At 45.5% G+C, this 23,815-nt stretch overlaps 1 protein-coding gene across 1 annotated transcript in view; it reads right to left on the reverse strand.

Moving 5' to 3' along the window:
* Positions 1-23,815, reverse strand: part of ABCD1 (ATP binding cassette subfamily D member 1) — an 88,885-nt gene that overhangs the window by 22,430 nt on the left and 42,640 nt on the right. Inside the window, exons 4-6 of the mRNA XM_040322875.1 lie at positions 21,628-21,796; positions 11,158-11,252; positions 4,847-4,992 (exon numbers count right to left, since the gene is read on the reverse strand). Coding sequence (XP_040178809.1) covers positions 4,847-4,992; positions 11,158-11,252; positions 21,628-21,796 — 410 coding nt within the window. The remainder of the gene's footprint in view (positions 1-4,846; positions 4,993-11,157; positions 11,253-21,627; positions 21,797-23,815) is intronic.

Here is a 23,815-nt window from a genome sequence, read left to right on the forward strand (position 1 = left end):
ATGACGTCGCTAGGACGTCATTGGTTTCGACGTGAACGTAAATTACGTCCATCCGTATTCGCAAACGACGTAAAAAATTAAAAATTCGACCCGGGAACGACGGCCATACTTAACATAGGATACGCCGCATATAGCAGGGGTAACTATACGCCGGAAAAAGCCGAACGCAAACGACGTAAAAAAAAAGCGCCGGGCGGTCGTTCGTTTCTGAATCGGCGTAACTCCTCATTTGCATATTCCTCGCGTATACAAATGGAAGCGCCACCTAGTGGCCAGCATGAGATTGCAGCCTACGATCCGACGGTGTAAGTCACTTACACCTGTCGGATCTTAGGGATATCTATGCGTAACCTGATTCTATGAATCAGGCGCATAGATACGACGGCCGGACTCAGAGATACGACGGCGTAGCAGGAGATACGCCGTCGTATCTTCTTTCTGAATCCGGGCCCGTAAGTCTGGGTTCACACATACAGGTGCATCTCATAAAATTAGAATATCATCAAAAAGTTCATTTATTTCGGTAATTCAACTCAAAATAACACATTTTATATATAGTTGTGTTGCACACAGAGTGATATATTTCAAGCATTTCTTTATTTTTATTTTGATGAGTATGGCTTACATCTAGTGACACCTCAAAATTATGTATGTCAGAAAATGTTAATATTACACAGGACCAATAAAAAAGGATTTTTAATACAGAAATGTTGGCTTAGTGATAACTAGGGTTGTCCCGATACCACTTTTTTAGGACTGAGTACAAGTACCGATACTTTTTTTTATGTACTCGCCGATACCGAATACAGATACTTTTTTTAAATATGTCCCCAAATGCAGCCATGTCCCCCCACATATGCAGCCATGTCCCCCACATATTCCAGCCATGTCCCCCCCATATGCAGCCATGTCCCCCACATATTCCAGCCATGTCCCCCACATAATGCAGCCATGTTCCCCACATAATGCAGCCATGTCCCCCACATAATGCAGCCATGTCCCCCACATATTCCAGCCATGTCCCCCACATATTCCAGCCATGTCCCCCACATATTCCAGCCATGTCCCCCACATATTCCAGCCATGTCCCCCACATATTCCAGCCATGTCCCCCCACATATTCCAGCCATGTCCCCCCACATATTCCAGCCATGTCCCCCCACATATGCAGCCATGTCCCCCACATAATGCAGCCATGTCCCCCACATAATGCAGCCATGTCCCCCACATAATGCAGCCATGTCCTACATACCTTGATGATGCCGCACGTGCCGCCGTTAATCAGCGTGCGGGGAACATTACAGCTTTCGTTTGAATAGCTGTATCCCCGCCGCGTATAGACACTCCCCCTTGCTCGGGATTGGACAGATCATCCGTCCAATCCCGCGCAAGGGGGAGTGTCTAGACGGGTTTGCGGGGGGGGGGGGGGGACAGGTATTCTATTTCAGTATCGGGGGTATTTGCGGGAGTACTCGTACTCCCGCAAATACTCGGTATCGATCCCGATACTGATACTGGTATCGGTAACGGGACAACCCTAGTGATAAGCATGTCCATGTACAGTAAAGTATACACTCAATACTTGGTTGGAGCTTCCTTTGCATGAATTACGGCGTGCTATGGAAGCGATCAGCCTGTGGTACTGTTCAGGAGTTATGGAAGCCCAGGTTGCTTTGATAGCGGCCTTCATCTCGTCTGCATTGTTGGGTTTGGTGTCTCATCTTCCTCTTGACAATACCGCACAGATTCTCTATGGGGTTTAGGTCAGGCCAGTTTGCTGGTCAAACAAGCACAGTGATAACATGATCATTAAACCAGGTATTGGTGCTTTTGGCAGTGTGGACAGGGGCCAAGTCCTGCTGGAAAATGAAATCCACATCCAAATCCAAATCCAGGAAAGTATGAAGTTCTCTAGAATTGCCTGGTAGAAGGCTGCACTGACTTTGGACTTCAAAAAAAAGGTGGACCAACACCAGCAGATGACATGACTCCCCAAATCATCACCGACTGTGGAAAATGGAGCATTTCATTTGAAAATGAGGGAGACAGTGTTTGGAGGAGGCACAGAATCCAAGTTGCAAGAGGTCCAGTGTGACCGGGCCCCTTACAGGTGTAATGCCTGTACCCCCGATGGCAACCCTGCATGGGACGTATGCAATGCACAGTTTGATTTCCCCGTAAATGCAGACATGTGATAAGAACATACAAGGCACCTGCTTCACTCACTTATTCGGATTCAACGTCTTCAGCTGCTTTCCACATTTGGATGTGTAGAATGAATAGAATAGGGGGTTTGCTATGGCCTAGTTAAATCTATAGAGCAGGGATATTCAATTAGCGGACCTCCAGCTGTTGCAGAACTACAAGTCCCATTAGGCATAGCAAGACTGACAGCCACAAGCATGACACCCAGAGACAGAGGCATGATGGGACTTGTAGTTTTGCAACAGCTGGAGGCCCGCTAATTGCATATCCCTGCTATAGAGGGTCCGCCTTCAAAACTTTCTGACCCAAACCCAGCATGAGGTTCAAAGGTACCTACTTTCCTTTGCTTTTGCTATCTGTAACACAATGTCCCAGAATATACAGTGCCTTGAAAAAGTATTCATACCCCATGAAATTTTCCACATTTTGTCATGTTACCACCAAAAACGTAAATGTATTTTATTGGGATTATATGTGATAGACCAACACAAAGTGGCACATAATTGTGAAGTGGAAGGAAAATGATAAATGGTTTTCCATTTTTTTTTTACAAATAAATATGTGAAAAGTGTGGGGTACATTTGTATGGCGCCTCCCGGAGTCAATACTTTATAGAACCTCCTTTCGCTGCAATTACAGCTGCAAGTCTTTTTGGGGATGTCTCTACCAGCTTTGCACTTCTAGAGAGGGACATTTCTGCCCATTCTTCTTTGTAAAATATCTTGGATTGGAGAGTGTCTGTGATCAGCAATTTAAGTCTTACCACAGATTCTCAATGTGATTTAGGTCTGGACTGTGACTGGACCATTCTAACACATGAATAGGCTTTGATCTAAACCATTCCATTGTAGCTCTGGCTGTATGTTTAGGATCGTTGTCCTGCTGGAAGGTGAACCTCCGCCCCAGTCTCAAGTCTTTTGCAGACTCTAACAGGTTTCCTTCTAAGATTGTCCTGTATTTGGCTCCATCCATCTTCCCATCATCTCCGACCAGCTTCCCTGTCCCTGCTGAAGAAAAACATCCCCACCACATGATGCTGCCACCACCATGTTTCACAGTGAAGATGGTGTGTTCAGGGTGATGTGCAGTGTTAGTTGTCCGCCACACACAGCGTTTCGCCTTTATGCCAGAAAAGTTAAATTTTGGTCTCATCTGACCAGAGCACCTTCTTCCACGTTTGCCGTGTCCCCCACATGGCTTCTCACAAACTGCAAACAGTGCTTCTTATGTCTTTCTTTCACCAATGTCTTTCTTGTCACTCTTCCATAAAGGGCAGATTTGTGGAGTTCACAACTAATAGTTGTCCTGTGGACATATTCTCCCACTTGAGCTGTGGATCTCTGCAGCTCCTCCAGAGTTACCTCTTGGCTGCTTCTCTGATGAATGTTCTTCTTGCCCGGTCAGTTTAGGTGGACGGCCATGTCTTGGTAGGTTTGCAGTTGTGCCATACTCTTTCCTTTTTTGGATGATGGATTGAACAGAGTTCCGTGAGATGTTCAAAGCTTGGGATATTTTATTATAACCTAACCCTGCTTTATACTTCTCCACAACTTTATCCCTGACCTGTCTGGTGTGTTCCTTGGCCTTCATGATGCTGTTTGTTCACTAAGGTTCTCTAACAAACCTCTGAGGGCTTCGCAGAACAGCTGTATTTATACTGAGATTACATTACACACAGGTGGACTGGATTTACTAATTAGGTGACTTCGGAAGGCAATTGGTTCCACTAGATTTTAGTTAGGGGTATCAGAGTAAAGGGGGCTGAATAATACAAATGCGCGCCACACTTTTCACATATTTATTTGTAAAAAAAAATTGAAAAACAATTTATCATTTTCCTTCCACTTCACAATTATGTGCCACTTTGTGTTGGTCTATCACATAAATACCCAATAAAATACATTTATGTTATGCATTGTATAGTGGTCGATCTAAATGAATGAGGGGAATAAAGAACCATTGATCAGTTATAACTACAAGTAAATGGTAAAGTGTTAATAATAATATTGGGCTTGTTGGATACACTATAGGGAAACCCTGAACCCTGCGATTCCCCCCACACCTCCTCTCTCCGCATCGCGGCCGGATACAGCAGATAATGCCGGACCCTTATAGCCTGTCCATCACGTTTCCTCCTTCCTGCATCTCCCTCTACTACCCCCCTACCATCCGTCTTGTCTGTCGGGTCTCAGCTCACTACAGGACCTTGTTAACTGCTCCTCTATGTTTTGTTATTCTTGATCCCCCTACCGCCCACAGTGTGTTCCCTTTTGGGGTGGGCGGGTGTGGGGTTGATGCTCAATGGTCCAGTGCCTTACCATACTCACGGTAGAGTCCCCAACCCTTGATCCCCCATGTTCTCGGTCTACTGACCAGCATAGTCTACGCTTTTACCCTAGTAGGTCCCCGTAAAGGGGTTAGGATTTTAGATATGGATACCTCTTGTGATTCTCGATACCCTGTATTACTATGTTTCGCTTGTTTTGATTCCCGAGAATGTTACTTACACCACAACTTAAGATTCACATTCTGTAAAATGTACTTTATGCCATGTCTGTACTTGCATAAAACCCAATACATTTCTTGGAAAAAAATAATAATAATAAAATTAATAATATTAAAAAACAGGAAAATATTTCACCTTTGTGGTATGTAAAACATATGCTGGGGTGGGGGCTTATAAAGGACCCCACTGTATGCCGGCCACAGGCCTCCCAAGATCCGGAAGAGAGAGCTTTTCCCGCATCCGTTGGGCCCTGTGATAAGCAGGTGCATCCCCTCCTCCACCTGTAAAAAAATGAATGTGACACAATGAAAGTAAAATGACAATGACCATACCAGTACTAATTCATTATACTTGTTAAGGCTGAACTCCAGGCACAAAATACTGCATTTAAATATATTCCGCAATAGCCACAAAGTAGATAAATCTACTCTGTGTGCAGCGCTTGATTAGCTGCATGGAGGGCAAGGGAGACATTGGGAGGTCTAATAAATATCTGATTTCTTCATAAAGAGGATCTGTCACCTGCCCATGCTATCCCATAGGGCAGTGGTTCTCAACCTCAGTCCTCAAGCACCCCCCAACAGGCCATGTTTTGGGAATTTCCCTTAGAGACTCTTAATTAAAGCACCTGTGCAAGATAAAAGGAAAAAACGCAAACATGGCCTGTTGGGGGTACTTGAGAACCACTGCCATAGGGGGATTGTGAGCCCCTTTTGATAGCAATACAGTTAAATAAAAATAAAATAAAGTGTTAAAAAACTGAACTATAATATAACCCAAAAAAATTATTATAAGCAACCCGGATGCCCCACGCACACACCAAAATGCAAATGCAGATTTTACCAATAGTGTAAAAAAAATTCTAAATTGCCCTAGACGCGAAGTGGTTAAAAACAGAAACATAATTGCTTTGAACGAAAATAGTTTTTTTGCTTCTGATCTAGTTGTACAAACACACATTGTTTATTCACCATCTGTAAGAAGCTGCATTGAATAGAAGATCAAAGAAACTTGTGTTGCCGGTCAATTGCCACAAATTGCTTCTAATTCGATTACCAGTTAGTTCCCTTTGTAAGATCCTTATATAGCCATGGCCATTGCTGCGCCACTGATGGAGATAAGCTTCCTCGAAACACGTTCAACGTCCAACAAGAGTTTCCTGCAATGGCGCAGCTACTCACGGAGGCCACGGTGTAGTAGAAGGAAGTGGAAGATCAAGCGCTTGTGTTCCAACACTGGCAGGTGTTCCACACCTTAGTACCACTCCAACCTAGCCACCTACACTGGAGGTTCTGCAGTGGTCCCTGGTTACAAGTCTTCCCCTTTTTATAAATTTAAGGAGAACTGATAAATTATGCCAGTGGGCCGTGGTTTTACAGTTCTGGAAGAAACAAAAGCCAATCAATGCTAATCCTTTTGCTGGTTACCAAGGTTCTCAGCACACCAGCTCTATTTGAATTAATGGGCCAAGAATTCCTGACTCTGCTCACCGTGCTACGCTGAAACCTGAATGAGGTCCCTCAACACCCAACTATAGCCATCTCTACACTCTTCTACATGCAGGACATGACTCCTCTGCTCGGGTTCAGGGTCCGACTTCTACCACTCACCACCACCAAACACCTTACTGTTCCTGTTCCACAGCATGTCCTCTTTCCACCATGTTCCTGGCCCCATTTCAAACTGTGACTCTTCTTCATGGCCTTCCTACACTCTTCTTGGCCTCCCCACGCGCCTCTTGGCCTCTTCCACGCGCCTCTTGGCCCCCGTTAGTTTCCCAAATAACCTGAGGTGCCAGCCTTGCCTATACTCACCATATCAGTGTTCTGGATCCACAGGGATTCCTCTCTCCACCGGATTCCTGGCCCCATTCTATCCCTCTGCTCATTGCTCATGGCTTCCCCTCGCGCTTCCTGGCCAACCCTCACACCCCATGGCAAGACCTCAGTTTCCAGGATACCCTCAGGTGACACCCTTACCTACACTCGCCACTTAAGATGAGCTCCGGCGTGTTCGCACACTCCACGTGCAGAGCCCGACAGGAAGTCAGCATGGCACTGCGCTGCGCTAATCACAGGCAGGGAGACATTGTCCCAATGCACGGCTGCAGAGATCGGGAAATGTCTCACTGCCTGCCAGATTAGTGCAGTGCCGACTTCCTGGCGGGCTCTGCACAAGGAGTGTGCGAACACGCCGGGGCTCATCTCTACTCACCACCACCAACCACATCACTGTTCCTGCTCCACAGCCATTCCTCTCTCCACCATGTTCCTGGCCCTATTCTAACCTCTGATCGCTACCCTTGGCCAATTCTCACTCCTCCTGGCCAACCCCTCACGCCTCCTGGCCAACCCCTCACGCCTCCTGGTCAACCCCTCACGCCTCTTGGTCAACCCCTCACGCCTCTTGGTCAACCCCTCACGCCTCTTGGTCAACCCCTCACGCCTCTTGGTCAACCCCTCACGCCTCTTGGCCAACCCCTCACGCCTCTTGGCCAACCCCTCACGCCTCTTGGCCAACCCCTCACGCCTCTTGGCCAACCCCTCACGCCTCCTGGCCAACCCCTCACACCTCCTGGCCAACCCCTCACACCTCCTGGCAAACCCCTCACACCTCCTGGCAAACCCCTCACACCTCCTGGCCAACCCTCACCTACACTGCTCCTGGCCATTCTCTTCTAGCCTTTCCAGATCCCTACTCATGCAAAAGCTGTGTTAGAAGTGCTGGATCCAAAATGGGGGAAAAAAAAACATGCTTGATCTCCAATTCAAGCAAAGTAGCTCTCTGTTATGCAGGGTATCCCTGTGGATTCTTGGGAAAGGTAAGAGCATATAAAGATAAAAGCGCTAAAAGTTGGTTCAAGTCAGCAAGGTAATCTCCAACTAAGATCCCAGCTTAAGGACACAGATGAAGGGGGAGCCTTGCTCTTCTAAAACATGTTTGCTTTGTCCAGGGGCGTACCTACAGCATCTGGCACCTGGGGCGGATCTGGCACCTGGGGCGGATCCTATATCTGGCAGCCCCCCCCACCTTAAAATGTAAAAACACCCCACTGTACCCCTGCAACCTTCAATATCCCTTTGTCACTACTGTGTACCCCCTCTCCACAACTTCACCTCTGGACCCCTTTACATTACACAGCACCCTGCACCTCTGGACCCCTTTAAATTACACGGCAAACTGCACCTCTGGACCCCTTTACATTAACACCCCCCTAACAGTTCTGGACCCCCTGCATGTTACACAGACCCCCTACAGTGCAGACCCCCCTACAGTACAGACCCCCTCCCCACATTACAGACCCCCCTCCCCTATGGTGCAGTCCCCCCCAAAGTGCAGACCCCCCTACAGTTTTAACCCCAATACAGTACAGGCCCCTCCCCCCTACAGTGCACAGACTGCCCCCCCCCTTCAGACACATATTGTACCTCAGAACACACACGGAAAGCCCAAGACAGTGGCTTTGCAGGGGGGGGGGGGGCTGCGAGCCGCACCCAAGTGACACCCGTCGGCACAGTGATCCGGCACAATGATCCCCTTCTCTCCATGGTTGCGGCTCTGATCAGTCTCGGCAGCGACTGTCACAGCCAAGCAGAGTGAAGCCGCATCTCCCTCCTCCTGCATGCACAGCCCCTGAAAAGCCACTGCCTTGGGCTCTCCGTGTGTGGTCTGTCACCGTGCGGTGCCGCTGCCTAAGCCTCGGCACTGTCACCTCTTCAGTCGCGGAAGGGGAGGGTGCCGGCCTGACACCCCCCCAGTGTGTGTGGCACCCGGGGCGGGCCCGCCCCCCACTTAGTACGCCACTGGCTTTGTCTTCTGACTTTTTACTAAGATTAAAAAACTTTTGTCACGGTCTAGAGTCAAGTTTGGAGGACTAAAAACTATTGCAGTGGAGAGGCTCCCCCCAACAAGCTGGTTAAGTACAGAAGCAGGACACCCTGGTGAATAACATAGACTCCGCACCTCAGATGAGCCCAAGTACTAACCAGTGTTTACCAGAGCCCTTAATGGTGAAGATGAGTTTTGCTGTGTGTTAGTACCAGATCATGGTCCTCAGGGGGTGAGCAAGCTGTGGTCCAGTAGTAGATATACCATGAAGGAATAAAGACAGAATTGTTTTTAAAGCACTCTGTCTAACGCATAGATGTATCCATGGGAATGCTCCCCATTATCTATGCGAAAAAAGAAAAGCTCACAACTCCAATCGCGTTCTGCGATCCACCAACCAAAATCTGCTCCAGATACCGAAAGCCAATTACAAGTCCAAAGGAGAAAGAAGATTCGCGGTCCAGGGTCCCAGACTATGGAACGCTTTACCAACCAGCATTCGGTTGGAGGAAAACCACTTAGCATTCAGGAGAAAGATCAAGACTCATCTCTTTTGATATCAAAGGAGACAGGAACAAGCGCCCAGAGGCGATTTAGTTCGCATGTGCCGCGCAATATAAGTTTTCATTCATTCATGTAGTCAGTAAACAAGCCAAAGGTCAGTAATGAGGGGGGTTTTAGGTTGGGATCAAGCAGAAACGTAGTCAGCAAACCGACCAAAGGTCGGTAACAAGTCTTTCCAGGTTGGGATCAAGCAAAAGCGTAGTCAAGGAAAAAGCCAAGGGTCGGCAACAAGTGGTAGCAAAGATATGGACAGCAGCAGGAGAGACAAGAGTGAGATATTTGCTGAAGAGAGCACAATAATTTGGCAAACAAAGTGCAGAGACATGGCTTAAATCAGGGGTCTCCAAACTTTTTCAAACAAAGGGCCAGTCTACTGTCCTTCAGACTTTAGGAGGGCCGGGATTGTGGCCAGCAGGGGTAGAAAATGTGCAGAGCCCAGCATCAGTGAGAATAAATATGGCTTTGGGGTTGGTGGTCAGTAGAAGAAGTAGTGCCCCATTATTGGTATTAGGAGGAGGAATAGTATCCCATTGTTGGTATCAGTGGAAAACATAGTGTCAGTGGGAGGAATACTGCCCCAAGGGCCGGATAAAGGCTAGCAAAGGGCCACATCTGGCCCTCGGGCCGCAGTTTGGAGACCCCTGGCTTAAATCAAGAAGTTCATGGGAGGAGCAAAGAGTTCAAGGTTCAAGAAAAAAAGGATCCAGGGCAAGGAATTGTCCAGGGAGCGGTCAGGTGGCTTAGCAAAAAGAGATATTGCGACACACAGCAGAGGTCGCAGGTTTACACCCGGATTCTCACACTTTTACGGACTTGAACCAACTTGTGGTGCTCTTAGCTCCTTCCACTGTCCATGAAGAGGATATGTAACATCTCCTATTGTAGCACAAGGCAACTGTCATGGATTTGCTGAATTTGGCACAGTTGCAATATTGTCTGGGCATCATAAGCATTTCATCTCCAAAAAAGACTGAGAACATCTTGGTGGCCAAGAAATAGCAATGCCATCCAGAAATGAGAATGGCTTCTTTGAAAACTTTAACAGGATCCCTTTAAAGTGGTTGTAAACCCACTATTTGGACTTTTACCTACAGGTAAGCCTACAACAAGGCTTACCTGTAGGTAAGGGGAATATCTCCTAAACCTGCACGGTTTAGGAGATATTACCCCCGCAATGCGGGCGGCGCATGCGCAGGGGGGAATCCACGGCTGAAGGACCGGCATCGCCGGACCCTGCCGATTTTAAATCTCCCGCGCACACGCGCGCGGGAGTGACGTCATCACCGCTCCAGCCAATCACAGCGCTGGAGCGGCGATACCCGGAAGACACGCCGGAGCAAGATGACATCCTGCTCGGCGTGGACCAGGTAAGTGGTACACACCTCGTTCCGAGGTAAGTATTTCATAATAGGCTAGTATGCGGTGCATACTAGCCTATTATGCCTTTTGCATTGCAGGTTTGGGGGAAAAAAAAAAAAGTTTATGCGGTTTACAACCGCTTTAAGTCAAATAATAAATGCTTTACATGACCTGTATAAGCCACATGAACTTCTACCTATAAAAACAACTGTATGTTGGTATACAAAGACTTGTGTAAACGAGGACCAAGGTCACGTCTGTTGTACCACGGAGAGACCTACTCTACATTAATAAAGATGATTGCCAACATGGCCTTGGTCTTTGGACATTGACTTTTCTCTCCCTCCTATCACTGGTGATAACAAGTCCAACACTTATCAAACACAAACTGTGTCTTGGGACATTATACTGTAAATCCAGAGTCCAGGTGATAATAAATACTGTGTCCCATTTTATGGATTGAAGGAAATCGATCTATGCCGCTAACTAAGTCAATTACATGTAGAATGGAAGGTCCAATTAGCAGGGTGTAATCTGTTTATCTAGATTGCAGGAAGAGTTATCGCGGAGAAAGGTTTAAGTGGCCGCGTTCACCACGCTAATGATATTAAATAGAGGAAAGGTGAAAGCTGCGGTAACTCTGGGTCATGGCAGGCTCTTCAGAAATGATTAAAAAATGCTTTTCCAGGACTTACCCGAATATTAAGGCTCGCCACTACGACGTCTCCTGTCGGGGTGACTATGGGGATATTTTCACAGATTATTCCATTCTCTACGTCCACCACGCGCCCTGGTAAAAGAAGCAGAGAATAAAAATCAACCATTAAATAAGCTTTTTTTTGTGCCCATAGTTTACTATTATTTGTGCCCATAGTTGTTCACTATTTTTTCTGCCCATAGTTTACCATTTTGTATATATGTCAGCGCGATATACACAAAATGTTTCTATTTATAGTTTACTATTTTTTATGCCCGTAGTTGTTCACCATTTTTTATATATGTCAGCGCGATATACACTAAGAATTTTCTATTTATAGTTTACTACTATTTGTGCCCATAGTTTACAATTTTTTCTGCCCATAGTTGTTCACTATGTTTTCTGCCCATTGTTTACTATTTTTGCGCCCATTGTTTACTATTTTTTATATATATATGTCAGCGCGATATACACCAAGGCCCAGATTCTCATAGAATTACGTTGCTCCTGGGCAACGTAACGTATGTGATTTACGTTACACCGCCGCAGGTTTACAGCGTTAGTGCCTGATTCTCAGAACACTTACCTGCAAACTTGCGGCGGTGTATCGTAAAAGCGCTCGGCGCAAGCCCGCCCAATTCAAATGGGGCAGGCACCATTTAAATTAGGAGCGTTCCCGCGCCGAGCGTGCTGCGCATGCTCCGTCGGGTAAATTACCCAACGTGCATTGCGCTAAATGACGTCGCACCGACGTCATTTGCTTAGACGTTAACGTAAATGGCGTCCAGCGCCATTCACGGACGTCTTACGCAAACGACGTAGATTTTTTAAATTTCAATGCGGGAACGACGGCCATACTTAACATTGGCTGCGCCTCCATAGACCCAGGGGCAACTTTACGCGTCGCAAAGGCTACAGAAACGATGTAAATTCTCTGCGTCGAGCGCGCGTACGTTCGGGAATAGTCGTAATTTGCCAATTTACATAAGCGACGGGGAAAATGACGTCGGCGACACCTAGCGGCGGGAAAAAAAATTGCATTTAAGATCTGACAGCGCAAGAGCCTTACGCCTGTCAGATCCAATGGGTATCTATGCGTAACTGATTCTAAGAATCAGTCGCATAGATACCCGGGGCCAGATTAGGACTTACGACGGCACAAATGGTGTCGTAACGCCTTTGAGAATCTGGGCCTAAATGTTTCTATTTATAGTTTACTATTTTTTCTGCCCATAGTTGCTCACCATTTTTTCTGCCCATAGTTGCTCACCATTTTTTCTGCCCATAGTTGCTCACCATTTTTTCTGCCCATAGTTGCTCACCATTTTTTCTGCCCATAGTTGCTCACCTTTTTTTTCTGCCAAGAACTTTTGTTGTCGAAAAAATTGGGAACCAGCTCTCAAACATTTGTTGTCGGAAATTCCCGACAGCAAATGTCCAATGGGGCCTACACACAATCGGAATATCCGACCAAAAGCTCACATAGAACATTTGTTGTCGTAAATTCCGAACCGTGTGTACGCGGCATTACATTCTAAATAGGTTTACAAGTCGGGCTGAATAAATTCCCAAAATGTCAAATGGGTCTTTCAGTATGCAGACTTTTCGGCCTTGTTTGTTCACACCGGCGTACTTAAGGGTAACTCCACTTTTGTGGAAAAAATGACAAACAAAAAAAGCATATACAATCGCTTCACAAGTCGTATTGTAATTGGATATTATTAAAAATGACCTTTCATTTTCAATCTGCATTGCTGCAATTTTCGGTAAATACAATATGGCTACCTGGAGGCGTTCTGCGCACACTGTTGGTGTACAGAGCCCCCCCAGATATTCTCTGCTTGTGCGATTGGCTTACTGATTTTCCCAGAAGTCTACACTAAGATACAAGCCCGATTTTAGGCATTCTCTGCAACAAAAAGCTATTCCAAAGGGAAAAAAATCACATTCTAAAGGGATGCAGACCTTGCCACTTTCCTCAGTAGAGCCCTGCAGGTGCAGCAGCTGACTGAGAATTATAAAACCACTCCCATTCACATTCACTTTGCACAGAGAAACAAACAGCAATTTCTTCAGAATAACAAAAGGTCGGAATCTATAACAATGTTTGTTAAAATCCCTGCAATGTACAGAGATCACCCAGAGGGGGGTGTTTTTTTTAAACAAAAGTGGAGCTTCTCTTTACGAGGGCAGCGTTTGCCTGCATCCTCATACAGGCAGTCCCATGTCAATTGGGACACAACCGCTACCCCACACTCTCTGCATTACGGGCTGCATACCCGCATTGGGACCGCCATCAAACTGGGAGCAGTGGCTGTGTCCAAGCAGCCATTGAATACCACTTGAAATTAATGGGACTACCTGCACTCCCACAGACACCAATGATGGGGCACTATTCCTTCCAATGATACAGCACTATTCCTCCCACTGATACCAATGATGGGGCTCTATTCCTCCCACTGATAGCAATGATGAGGCACTATTCCTCCCACAGACACCAATGATGAGACACTATTCCTCCCACATACACCAATGATGAGACAATATTCCTCCCACTGACACCAATGATGGGACACTATTCCTCCCACAGACACCAATGATGAGACACTATTCCTCCCACAGACACCAATGATGGAGCACTATTCCTCCTACTGACACCAATGATGGGGCACTATCCCTCCCACTGGCCCCCTCCTTTAAATAATTCATATTTGGTATAAAGGGGTGGAGAAATAAAACAAACTATCCATGAGCGTCACTCAGCACCTCGTCCCCGGATGAGAGTCTCTTAAAAGCTCAAGTATCACAAAGGCCACTTGAGGGAGAAGAACTGGTACTCGTTGGGTCTGGGACTTCAGATAAGGGCAGTGGAAGGGTCCTTACCGCCCATGAAGGTATTTAAAGGGCCACTCTAGGGGAAGCTCCGTATTCTGGTAAGGAGGGGGGGTACATACCTGGGATGACGGCACTCAGTATATGAATTCATTTTTTTTATTCCTCGTGGATTTATTTATATTTTTTCTCTCTTACATGCCGGCTAAAGTGACAGTTACAGGGGTTTGGGCCAATCATACAACACTGCCATGGAGGTGACAATGGTCAACTTTCATTCTTATAGTTTCAAGTTTTCCTGTAACTGCCTAAAAAGTGGAGTGCCCCATCATTGGTTTGAATGGGAGGAATAGTGCCCCATCATTAGTGCCAGTGGGGGGCATAGTTCCCCATTGTTGGTGTAAGTAGTAGGAAAATTGCCCCACCAGTGGTGTCAGTGGGAGAAATAGTGCCCCATCATTAGTGTCAGTGGAAATAATAATGCCTCTTAAAGGGCTGGAGTTATATTTTATTGTGGAGCCGTTTATCCAAGCAGGGAAGGTGGGATGGTTCTTTATCATACATGTTATCTCGCACACGCAGACAGGTATGAACGGAAGTCAAACCCATTGAATTTAAAGGATAAGTTTACCTTTTTTACACATTTTTTGGAAGGTAAAAAACATGCATTTTTTTTGCAGCCTGTAAAGCATTGCACCGGAGATCAGCAGATGGCTGGTGCCATGCAGGTCTTCTGCAGACTGTGGGGTAGATTCAGATAGCTTAGCGGATCTTTAGATCCGCGTAATCTATTTGATTTACGATCCGACGGCGCAAATTTGAGAGGCAAGTGCTGTATTCAGAAAGCACTTACCTCCAAACTTGCGGCGGCGGATCGTAACTCCCCCCGGCGGAATTCAAATTCCGCGGCTAGGGGGAGTGTAGTATTTAAATCAGGCGCGTCCCCGCACCGATTTAAATGCGCATGCGCCGTCCGCAAATTTTCCCGGCGTGCATTGCTCCCAATGACGTCGCTAGGACGTCATTGGTTTCGGCGTGAACGTAAATTACGTCCATCCGTATTCGCGACCGACTTACGCAAAAATTCAAAACTTGGCGCGGGAACGACGGCCATACTTAACATTGGATACGCCGCATATAGCAGGGGTAAGTATACGCCGGAAAAAGCCTAACGCAAACGACGTAAAAAAAAGCGACGGGCGGGCGTTCGTTTCTGAATCGGCGGATCTCCTCATTTGCATATTTGTCGCGTATACAAATGGAAGCGCCACCTAGCGGCCGGCGGGAGATTGTAGCCTAAGATCCGATGGTGTAAGTCACTTACACCTGTCGGATCTAAGGGAGATCTATGCGTAACTTGATTCTTATGAATCAGTCGCATAGATCCGACCGTCGGATCTCAGAGATACGACGGCGTATCAGGAGATACACCGTCATATCTCTTTCTGAATCTCCCCCAGACAGTGTATCTGTGTGTCCATACATCCCATACAGACAGCGCTCCACAGCGCCCCCTGGTAGTTCACTGAAAACTACAAGCCAACAGCTTGCAGTTTTCCATTCACAGGACACTGAGAGACGCTGCCCGGGGCGAGGCCCCATTTGTCATTTTTTTTTAAGTTGTGCCAGCTAGGGGCAGGGGGTGGGGGGGGGAGAAGATCCCTGCTAGCTTGGAGATCGGGGAGGTGCGGGGGCCAGTCTGCTCAGAACACGTTATGAAAAGTGAACTTATCCTTTAATTGCACCTAAATACAAAATGAGAGCGGCCCTAGATGAACACATCTAAAGGGAGGATCTGAGAGATTATGAATCTGTCACAAAGTATATAATTCTACTTCCATTCTCATCGCCCGGAGCGAGGAACGAGGGAGTACAACCCCTTCCCTGATCCTTTCCTCCATATCCCTCATCATTACGATTTCATGGCCTTTAAGTGGAATTAAATCAATTCATATCAAATCAGTGTGTGTTCTTTAAAGTGTAGGTCAGGCCAAAAAAAAAAAAAAAAAGATTTCTTCTACTTTTGGATTGTGTGTAAAAGAATTGGAACCCCTGCCAGGTTTTTACTGCTACATATGAAGAAGAAAAGAGGGCGCACCGACCCTGTGCATTACCAAAGATAAAATGTATTAAAAGTGTAACAGCAAGAGTCATACTCGCAAACAAACGTGATAAAAAGGCTTGTCGGTACACCAGCAAATAGATAGATTATATATATATATATATATATATATATATATATATATATATATATATATATATATATATATATATATATATATATATATATATATATATATCATAAAAACCTGAATAATCAGCAAAAATTATAATAAAAATGTAGCCTTTCAACACCATGTATGTCAACCCTGGTCCAGCAGAGCCAACACCCATAAAGTTAGTCATCACTAAACACTTGTGTAATTAGATAGAGCTGAAGCAAAGAAAACCCCAGATGCCAATTGCAGCAAAAGGGCGCCGATAGCTCAGCTATACACCTCCAAAAAGCAAAACTTCATAATGGTCGAGGTATCCAGTGGTCATGAACCACACAGAACCACAACCTAACTTAATTAGTAAAAAATATAAAAAGTTAACATAAAAAACAGCTAGACGGAACCCACATCGAGCTTGCAACGAGTTATACAGTTATCACATAAATTCACTTCTCAGCCTATGGGTGGCATCAGAAAACCCAATAAAGGGGAAATCCATGAAAATAACAAACGGTACTATAAAAAGCACAAAAGATAATTTACATAGTCTGACATTTATGAATTAGCAATAAAACAATTGATGTCGACATCTATATTCAGGCCAAAAGGGGTATAACATTTTAATTTATACACCCACGACATTTCTAATTTGGATATGGTTCTTACCAAATTACTCCCCCCTCCAATGTGGGCTGAATTTATCGATCCCCAAAAAGATGGTATTCTTAGGGTCTTTATCATGTGCAGTTAAATAATGTTTAGACACTGAATGTTTGGTGTAGCCTAGTCTGATATTAGTAATGTGTTCGTTTAAGTGAACCTGCAGGGAGCGTTTGGTCCTGCCTACATATTGCAGGCCGCACGGGCACTGGAGCATATATACTACCCCAGTGGTAGAACACGTAATGAAAGGTTTGATGGCATAACTTTTAGACGTACGGGTAGAACCGAACGTAGTAGTTCTTCTAGATCCACATCCATTCAAGGAGCAGACCTGACATCTACCACATTTATAATAACCTGTTAGGCCGGAAAGGAACATTGAATCAATGCTAGGAGGGTTTAAAACATTTGGGGCTAATTTATCCTTTAGAGATGGCGCTCCCTGAAAAAACACCTGGGGCCTATTAGGCAACAAATCCCTGAGAACTTTGTCACTTGTTAGGATGTGCCAATGTTTACTAACTATGGCCCGGATTCAGAAAGAAGTTACGACGGCGTATCTCCAGATACGCGGACGTAACTCCGAATGCGGGCCGTCGCAACTCGGCGCCTGATTCATAGAATCAGATACGTCTCACAGTTGCCTAGATACGAGCGGCGCAAGTCTCCTACGCCGTCGTATCTTAGGGTTCATATTTACGCTGGCCGCTAGGTGGCGCTTCCGTTGTTTTCCGCGTTGAATATGCAAATTAGGTAGATACGCCGATTCAGAAACATACGTCCGCCCAGCGCATTTTTTACGTCGTTTACGTAAGGCTTTTTCCGGCGTAAAGTTACCCCTGCTCTATGAGGCGTAGCCAATGTTAAGTATAGACGTCGGGCCAGCGTCGAATTTTGCGTTGTTTAGGTCGTTTGCGTAAGTCATACGCGAATAGGGCTGTGCGTAAGTTACGTTCACGTCTAAAGCATTGACTATTTGCGGCGTAATTTGGAGCATGCGCACTGGGATATTTTCACGGATGGCCAATTAGCATACAACACGCCCCCTACCAGCCTATTTTGATTTACTCGGGCTTACGCAGGCCAATATACGCTACGCCGCCGTAACTTTAGGCGCAAGTTCTTTCTGAATACAGGACATGGCTCTCAAAGTTACGGCGGCGTAGCGTATATGAGATACGCTACGCCCGCCTAAACATTGGCATGCTGACAAGAATAGTTAGTAAGTTGTTATTTACCCCTTTGTCCGTCTTGACGGTCAATAACTCATTTCTATCCACATCATGAACCGCAGCTAGAGTGTTAGACAAAAATTCTGTGGAGTAGCCTTTTTCCAAAAACCTTTGTGTCAGGACCTCAGCCTGTTCAACAAAAGTCGCGTTTTCAGTACAATTCAGTACAATTCCGCTTCAGCCGAAGGTACTGACTTTTAGGCACTGACTTAAGCCACGAGGCGTGATGGCAACTGTCCTTAGGGATGAACGCATTCCTGTCAGTAGCCTTGAAAAACGTTGATGTAAACGTCCATTGGTGACAGAAATGGTCAAATCCAGGAAGTTTATGTTCTCCTGACTCGCCTCTCGGCTTAAATGGATCCCCCTATTATTCACATTTAGGGACTCCATAAAAAGTGATAAATCACCTTCTGTGCCATCCCATAGGAGGAGGATGTCGTCTATGTATCTGGCCCACAGAACTATCTGGGGCCTCGCTTCAACACAGACGACATCCTCCTCCCACTTGGCCATAAAGAGGTTCGCCAAACTGGGGGCATATTTAGCCCCCATAGCGACACCCCTATCCTGCCTGTAAAACTGGTACAATTTTGTTGAACAGGCTGAGGTCCTGACACAAAAGGTTTTTTGGAAAAAGGCTACTCCACAGAATTTTTGTCTAACACTCTAGCTGCGGTTCATGATGTGGATAGAACTGACTTATTGACCGTCAAGACGGACAAAGGGGTAAATAACTTCTGGAGTCCCTTTATTACTAACTATTCTTGTCAGCATGCCTATGTTAAACATATAGTTAGTAAACATTGGCACATCCTAACAAGTGACAAAGTTCTCAGGGATTTGTTGCCTAATAGGCCCCAGGTGGTTTTTCGGGGAGCGCCATCTCTAAAGGATAAATTAGCCCCAAATATTTTAAACCCTCCTAGCATTGATTCAATGTTCCTTTCTGGCCTAACAGGTTATTATAAATGTGGTAGATGTCAGGTCTACTCCTTGAATGGATGTGGATCTAGAAGAACTACTACGTTCGGGTCTACCCGTACGTCTAAAAGTTATGCCATCAAACCTTTCATTACGTGTTCTACCACTGGGGTAGTATATATGCTCCAGTGCCCGTGTGGCCTGCAATATGTAGGCAGGACCAAAAGCCCCCTGCAGGTTCGCTTAAGGAACACATTACTAATATCAGACTAGGCTACACCAAAGATTCAGTGTCTAAACATTATTTAACTACACATGATAAAGACCCTAAGAATACCATCTTTTTGGGGATCGATAAATTCAGCCCACATTGGAGGGGGAGTCATTTGGTAAAAACCATATCCAAATTAGAAATGTCGTGGGTGTATAAATTAAAATGTTATACCCTTTTGGCCTGAATATAGATGTCAACATCAATTGTTTTATTGCCAATTCACAAATGTCAGACTATGTAAATTATCTTTTCTGCTTTTTATAGTACTGTTTGTTATTTTCATGGATTTCCCCTTTATTGGGTTTTCTGATGCCACCCATAGGCTGAGAAGTGAATTTATGTGATAACTGTATAACTCGTTGCAAGCTCGATGTGGGTTCCGTCTAGCTGTTTTTTTATGTTAACTTTTTATATTTTTCACCAATTAAGTTAGGTTGTGGTTCTGTGTGGTTGATGACCACTGGATACCTCGACCATTATGAAGTTTTGCTTTTTGGAGGTGTATAGCTGAGCATCGGCGCCCTTTTGTTGCAATTGGAATCTGGGGTTTTCTTTGCTTCAGCTCTATCTAATTACACAAGTGTTTAGTGATGACTAACTTTATGGGTGTTGGCTCTGCTGGACCAGGGTTGACATACATGGTGTTGGAAGGCTAAATTTTTATTATAATTTTAGCTGATTATTCAGGTTTTAATGATAGATATATATATATATATCTAAGGCGTAATTGCCAGTCCTTTGCTTATATAAATAATTCTCTCTGTTCTACGATATATTTGGTGGACATCGTGCATAGTAAGGTGCGATGACGCTGTGGGATTATAATTACAAGTGTTGGGAGACTTCGCCCTTTCCCAATTTAACTTGTTGGAGGTGAATTAGAGTCTAGTTTCTCTGCACATATTATGTTTTCTATTAGTTAAGATGGCGGAAGTACGGCTGGGTGTGACTCACATCGAGGCTGTACCATATGACCTGTGTATAAATGCGGTGATTCAGAACGCCGCCTGTATCCCGTGACCACGTCCCCTTCGAGACGAAACGTAGGGAGGCGACGTTCTGACGTCACAGCGCATTGTGATCTGACCCGGAACGTACGGGCTGTTTGTTTGAGAGCTGGCCGGCTTATTTTACTGGATGCTTTATATTCATTGACCTGATGTAAGTGCAACTCCTTTTACTACTTATTAAACGTGAGGATTTTACACTATGTGAGTCTCTTCTTCCTTTACATATACATCCCGTGTTGGCACGTCGATTGAGACCATCCACCATTCTGAGCATCCCGAGCTGGATAATCCTTCCTAGGATATCATAATTTTATGCTGTATTTGATCTCCTATAACTTAGAGATCATTCGAATTCGGTAAGAGGCAGTGTGTGACTTTGGTGAAAGTGCCTTTCTCATCACCCTTTTCCTGGGATGTTTCGTTGACACGTTACAGTAGAAATATTTGCCAGCACACCATTGAACAACGTAAATAGCGTCCAAACGGATGTTTTATTGCATGATCACAACACAAAGAAAGTGCAACGTTTCGGAGCCACGTAGGGCCCCTTCGTCAGGCATGTGAGGTCCACCTCTACACCCCCCCTGTCAACATGCATTTTTTCCTGTGTATTCCTTACACTAAATTCTGCTATGATCACTAACATCCAGTCAAAATCCAGAAAAGTAACCACATGACTTCAGAAAAGGAGTGTGGGGTGGAAATCAAAAAATAATGCCCGTCTCAGGCTAGTGCATGAGATATGTAAATAACCTGTCATTCACAGCAAGGGGGGGAGAACGGACAAAAGTTTTCTCCTGTTTGTCCGTTTATCTCACACCAAAAAAAAAAAAAAAAAAAAGGAGGATTGCTCAGAGCTGGATTAACCCTTTGTGGCACGACTGGGCACAGATGATAATTAAATAATAAAAAAAAAGTAAAGTGCCTCCGTCCTGCACAGGTAAACGCACATCAGTCCCGCACGCACGTAAACACAAAACATGTCTCAGGGTCAGACAAGGAAGCCGCAGACAAGAACAGTATACTGTGGCTGGGGTGGAACAAATTTAGATGGGGGGCACCCAATTTAAGTCTTGCCTAGGGCAGCATAAAACCAAAATGCACCAATGAGTGCACCACATGGTAATCCGGCACGTTTTAGGAAACAGCTGAATCCTTAAAATTCAGCATTAAGATTATTGGAAGTAAGCACAAAGCATGCGTTATGTCCACTCCCTTCCACGTCCATAAGGTCAGACGACAGCGACCGGCCTTGGGAGTGGCTCAGCTCTCAATCCTCGCATATAGCTTGGGATATATTATAAATGAGAAGTATACCTTTAATCTCCAGGGGCCCCTCAATGCGGATCCCATGCTGGATGACATCTCCCTTCTTGGATTTGTCTTCTTCCAGTTCTCCTGGGCGCTTGTAGATTCCATTCTGCACATCTTCGAACACTTCAAACATGTCGTGTACCCGTGCGGTGTAGCCGGCCAGCTCCGTCACCTGTCATTCAGAAAAAGCAGTTTTACTCAACAGCCTATGGACTTCCAAATCTGTTGGGTACAGCAATCCTAATCATGTCTTAGAACTGAGGTCTCCAATCTTTTCAGTATAAGGGCCACACTGCAGATTCTACAACTATTCATGGGCTGAAAAAATATCAATTTCACATCAGAAGCTCTCCCATCAAATCAGAAGTCCCCCTTTACACAGCACACGTCCCCCTTTACACAGCACACGTCCCCCTTTACACAGCACACGTCCCCCTTTACACAGCACACGTCCCCCTTTACACAGCACACGTCCCCCTTTACACAGCACACGTCCCCCTTTACACAGCACACGTCCCCCTTTACACAGCACACGTCCCCCTTTACACAGCACACGTCCCCCTTTACACAGCACAAGTCCCCCTTTACACAGCACAAGTCCCCTCATCAAATCAGAAGTCCCCTCATCAAATCAGAAGTCCCCTCATCAAATCAGAAGTCCCCTCATCAAATCAGAAGTCCCCTCATCAAATCAGAAGTCCCCTCATCAAATCAGAAGTCCCTCATCAAATCAGAAGTCCCCCCTTTCACATCAGAACCCCCCCCCCATCACATCAGAAGTCCCTCATCAAATCTGAAGTCCCTCGTCAAATAAGACGTCCCTCATCCAATCAGACATCCCCCTTTTACATTAAAAGCCACTCATCAAATCAAAAGCCCCCCCCCTTTACATCAGAAGCCCCCCCCCCATCTTCTCTTTCACATCTGAAGCTCCCCCATCACATCAGAAGTCCCTCGTCAAATCAAAAGTCCCCCCTTTCACATCAGAAGCCCCTCATCACATCAGAAGCCCCCCCCCCCCCCCATCACATGAGAATCCCCTCTTTCACATCAGAAGCTCCTCATCAAATCAGAAGTCCCCCCCCCCCCCCCAATCACATGAGAATCCCCTCTTTCACATCAGAAGTCCGTCATTAAATTTAGAAGTTCCTCGTCAAATCAGAAGCCCCCCTTTCACCTCAGAAGCCCCTCATCACATCAGAAGTCCCTCATCACATCAGAAGTCCCCCTTTCACCTCAGAAGCCCATCACATCAGAAGTCCCTCATCACATCAGAAGTCCCTCATCACATCAGAAGTCCCTCATCACATCAGAAGTCCCTCATCACATCAGAAGTCCCTCATCACATCAGAAGTCCCTCATCACATCAGAAGTCCCTCATCACATCAGAAGTCCCTCATCAAATCAGAAGCCCCCCTTTCACCTCAGAAGTCCCTCATCACATCAGAAGTCCCTCATCACATCAGAAGTCCCTCATCACATCAGAAGTCCCTCATCACATCAGAAGCCCCACTTTCACCTCAGAAGTCCCCTCTTCCCCTCTGAGGTCTGAACGGTGGCTGCATATTTGTGTGTGTGTGAATGTTGAATGGATGTCTTTTACCGTTTGTTGCACTGTAATGTACTGGTTTTGGGTCCTACGTGGTCCACATATTGTAACCCCCGATAAGCCCAGGTTTTCCTTCCATTAGGGAAACTGGAGGTTAATGTTACTAATGTGTTATAAGTAGAGCTGCACGATTCTGGCTAAAATGAGAATCACGATTTTTTTGCTTAGAAGATAGATCGCGATTCTCTCACGACTCTCGCGGCGTAATATCATCTTTCACATTAAAACAAAATTGGGCTAACTTTACTGTTCCGTTTTTTTTCCATTGAAGTGTATTTTTTCCCCAAAAAATTGCATTTGAAAGACCGCTGGGCAAAATACAGTGTGACATAAAATATTGCAGCAATTGCAATTTTATTCCCTAGGGTCTCTGCTAAAATATATATAATGGGGGTTCCAAGTAATTTTCTAGCAAAATATATTGATTCTAACTTAAGAAACAAGTGTCAGAAAAATATTTGAACTTTAAGTGGTTAAACTTCCTGCATTTACACACAGAAGTTTGACCTAAAACCCCTTTCACACTGGGGCGGCGTCAGGACTTTTTTTTACCCTCTGGGCTTTCACACGAGACAGCAGCAC

Source organism: Rana temporaria, chromosome 9 (genome assembly GCF_905171775.1).
Source record: "Rana temporaria chromosome 9, aRanTem1.1, whole genome shotgun sequence".
In the NCBI taxonomy this organism is placed as follows: domain Eukaryota; kingdom Metazoa; phylum Chordata; class Amphibia; order Anura; family Ranidae; genus Rana; species Rana temporaria.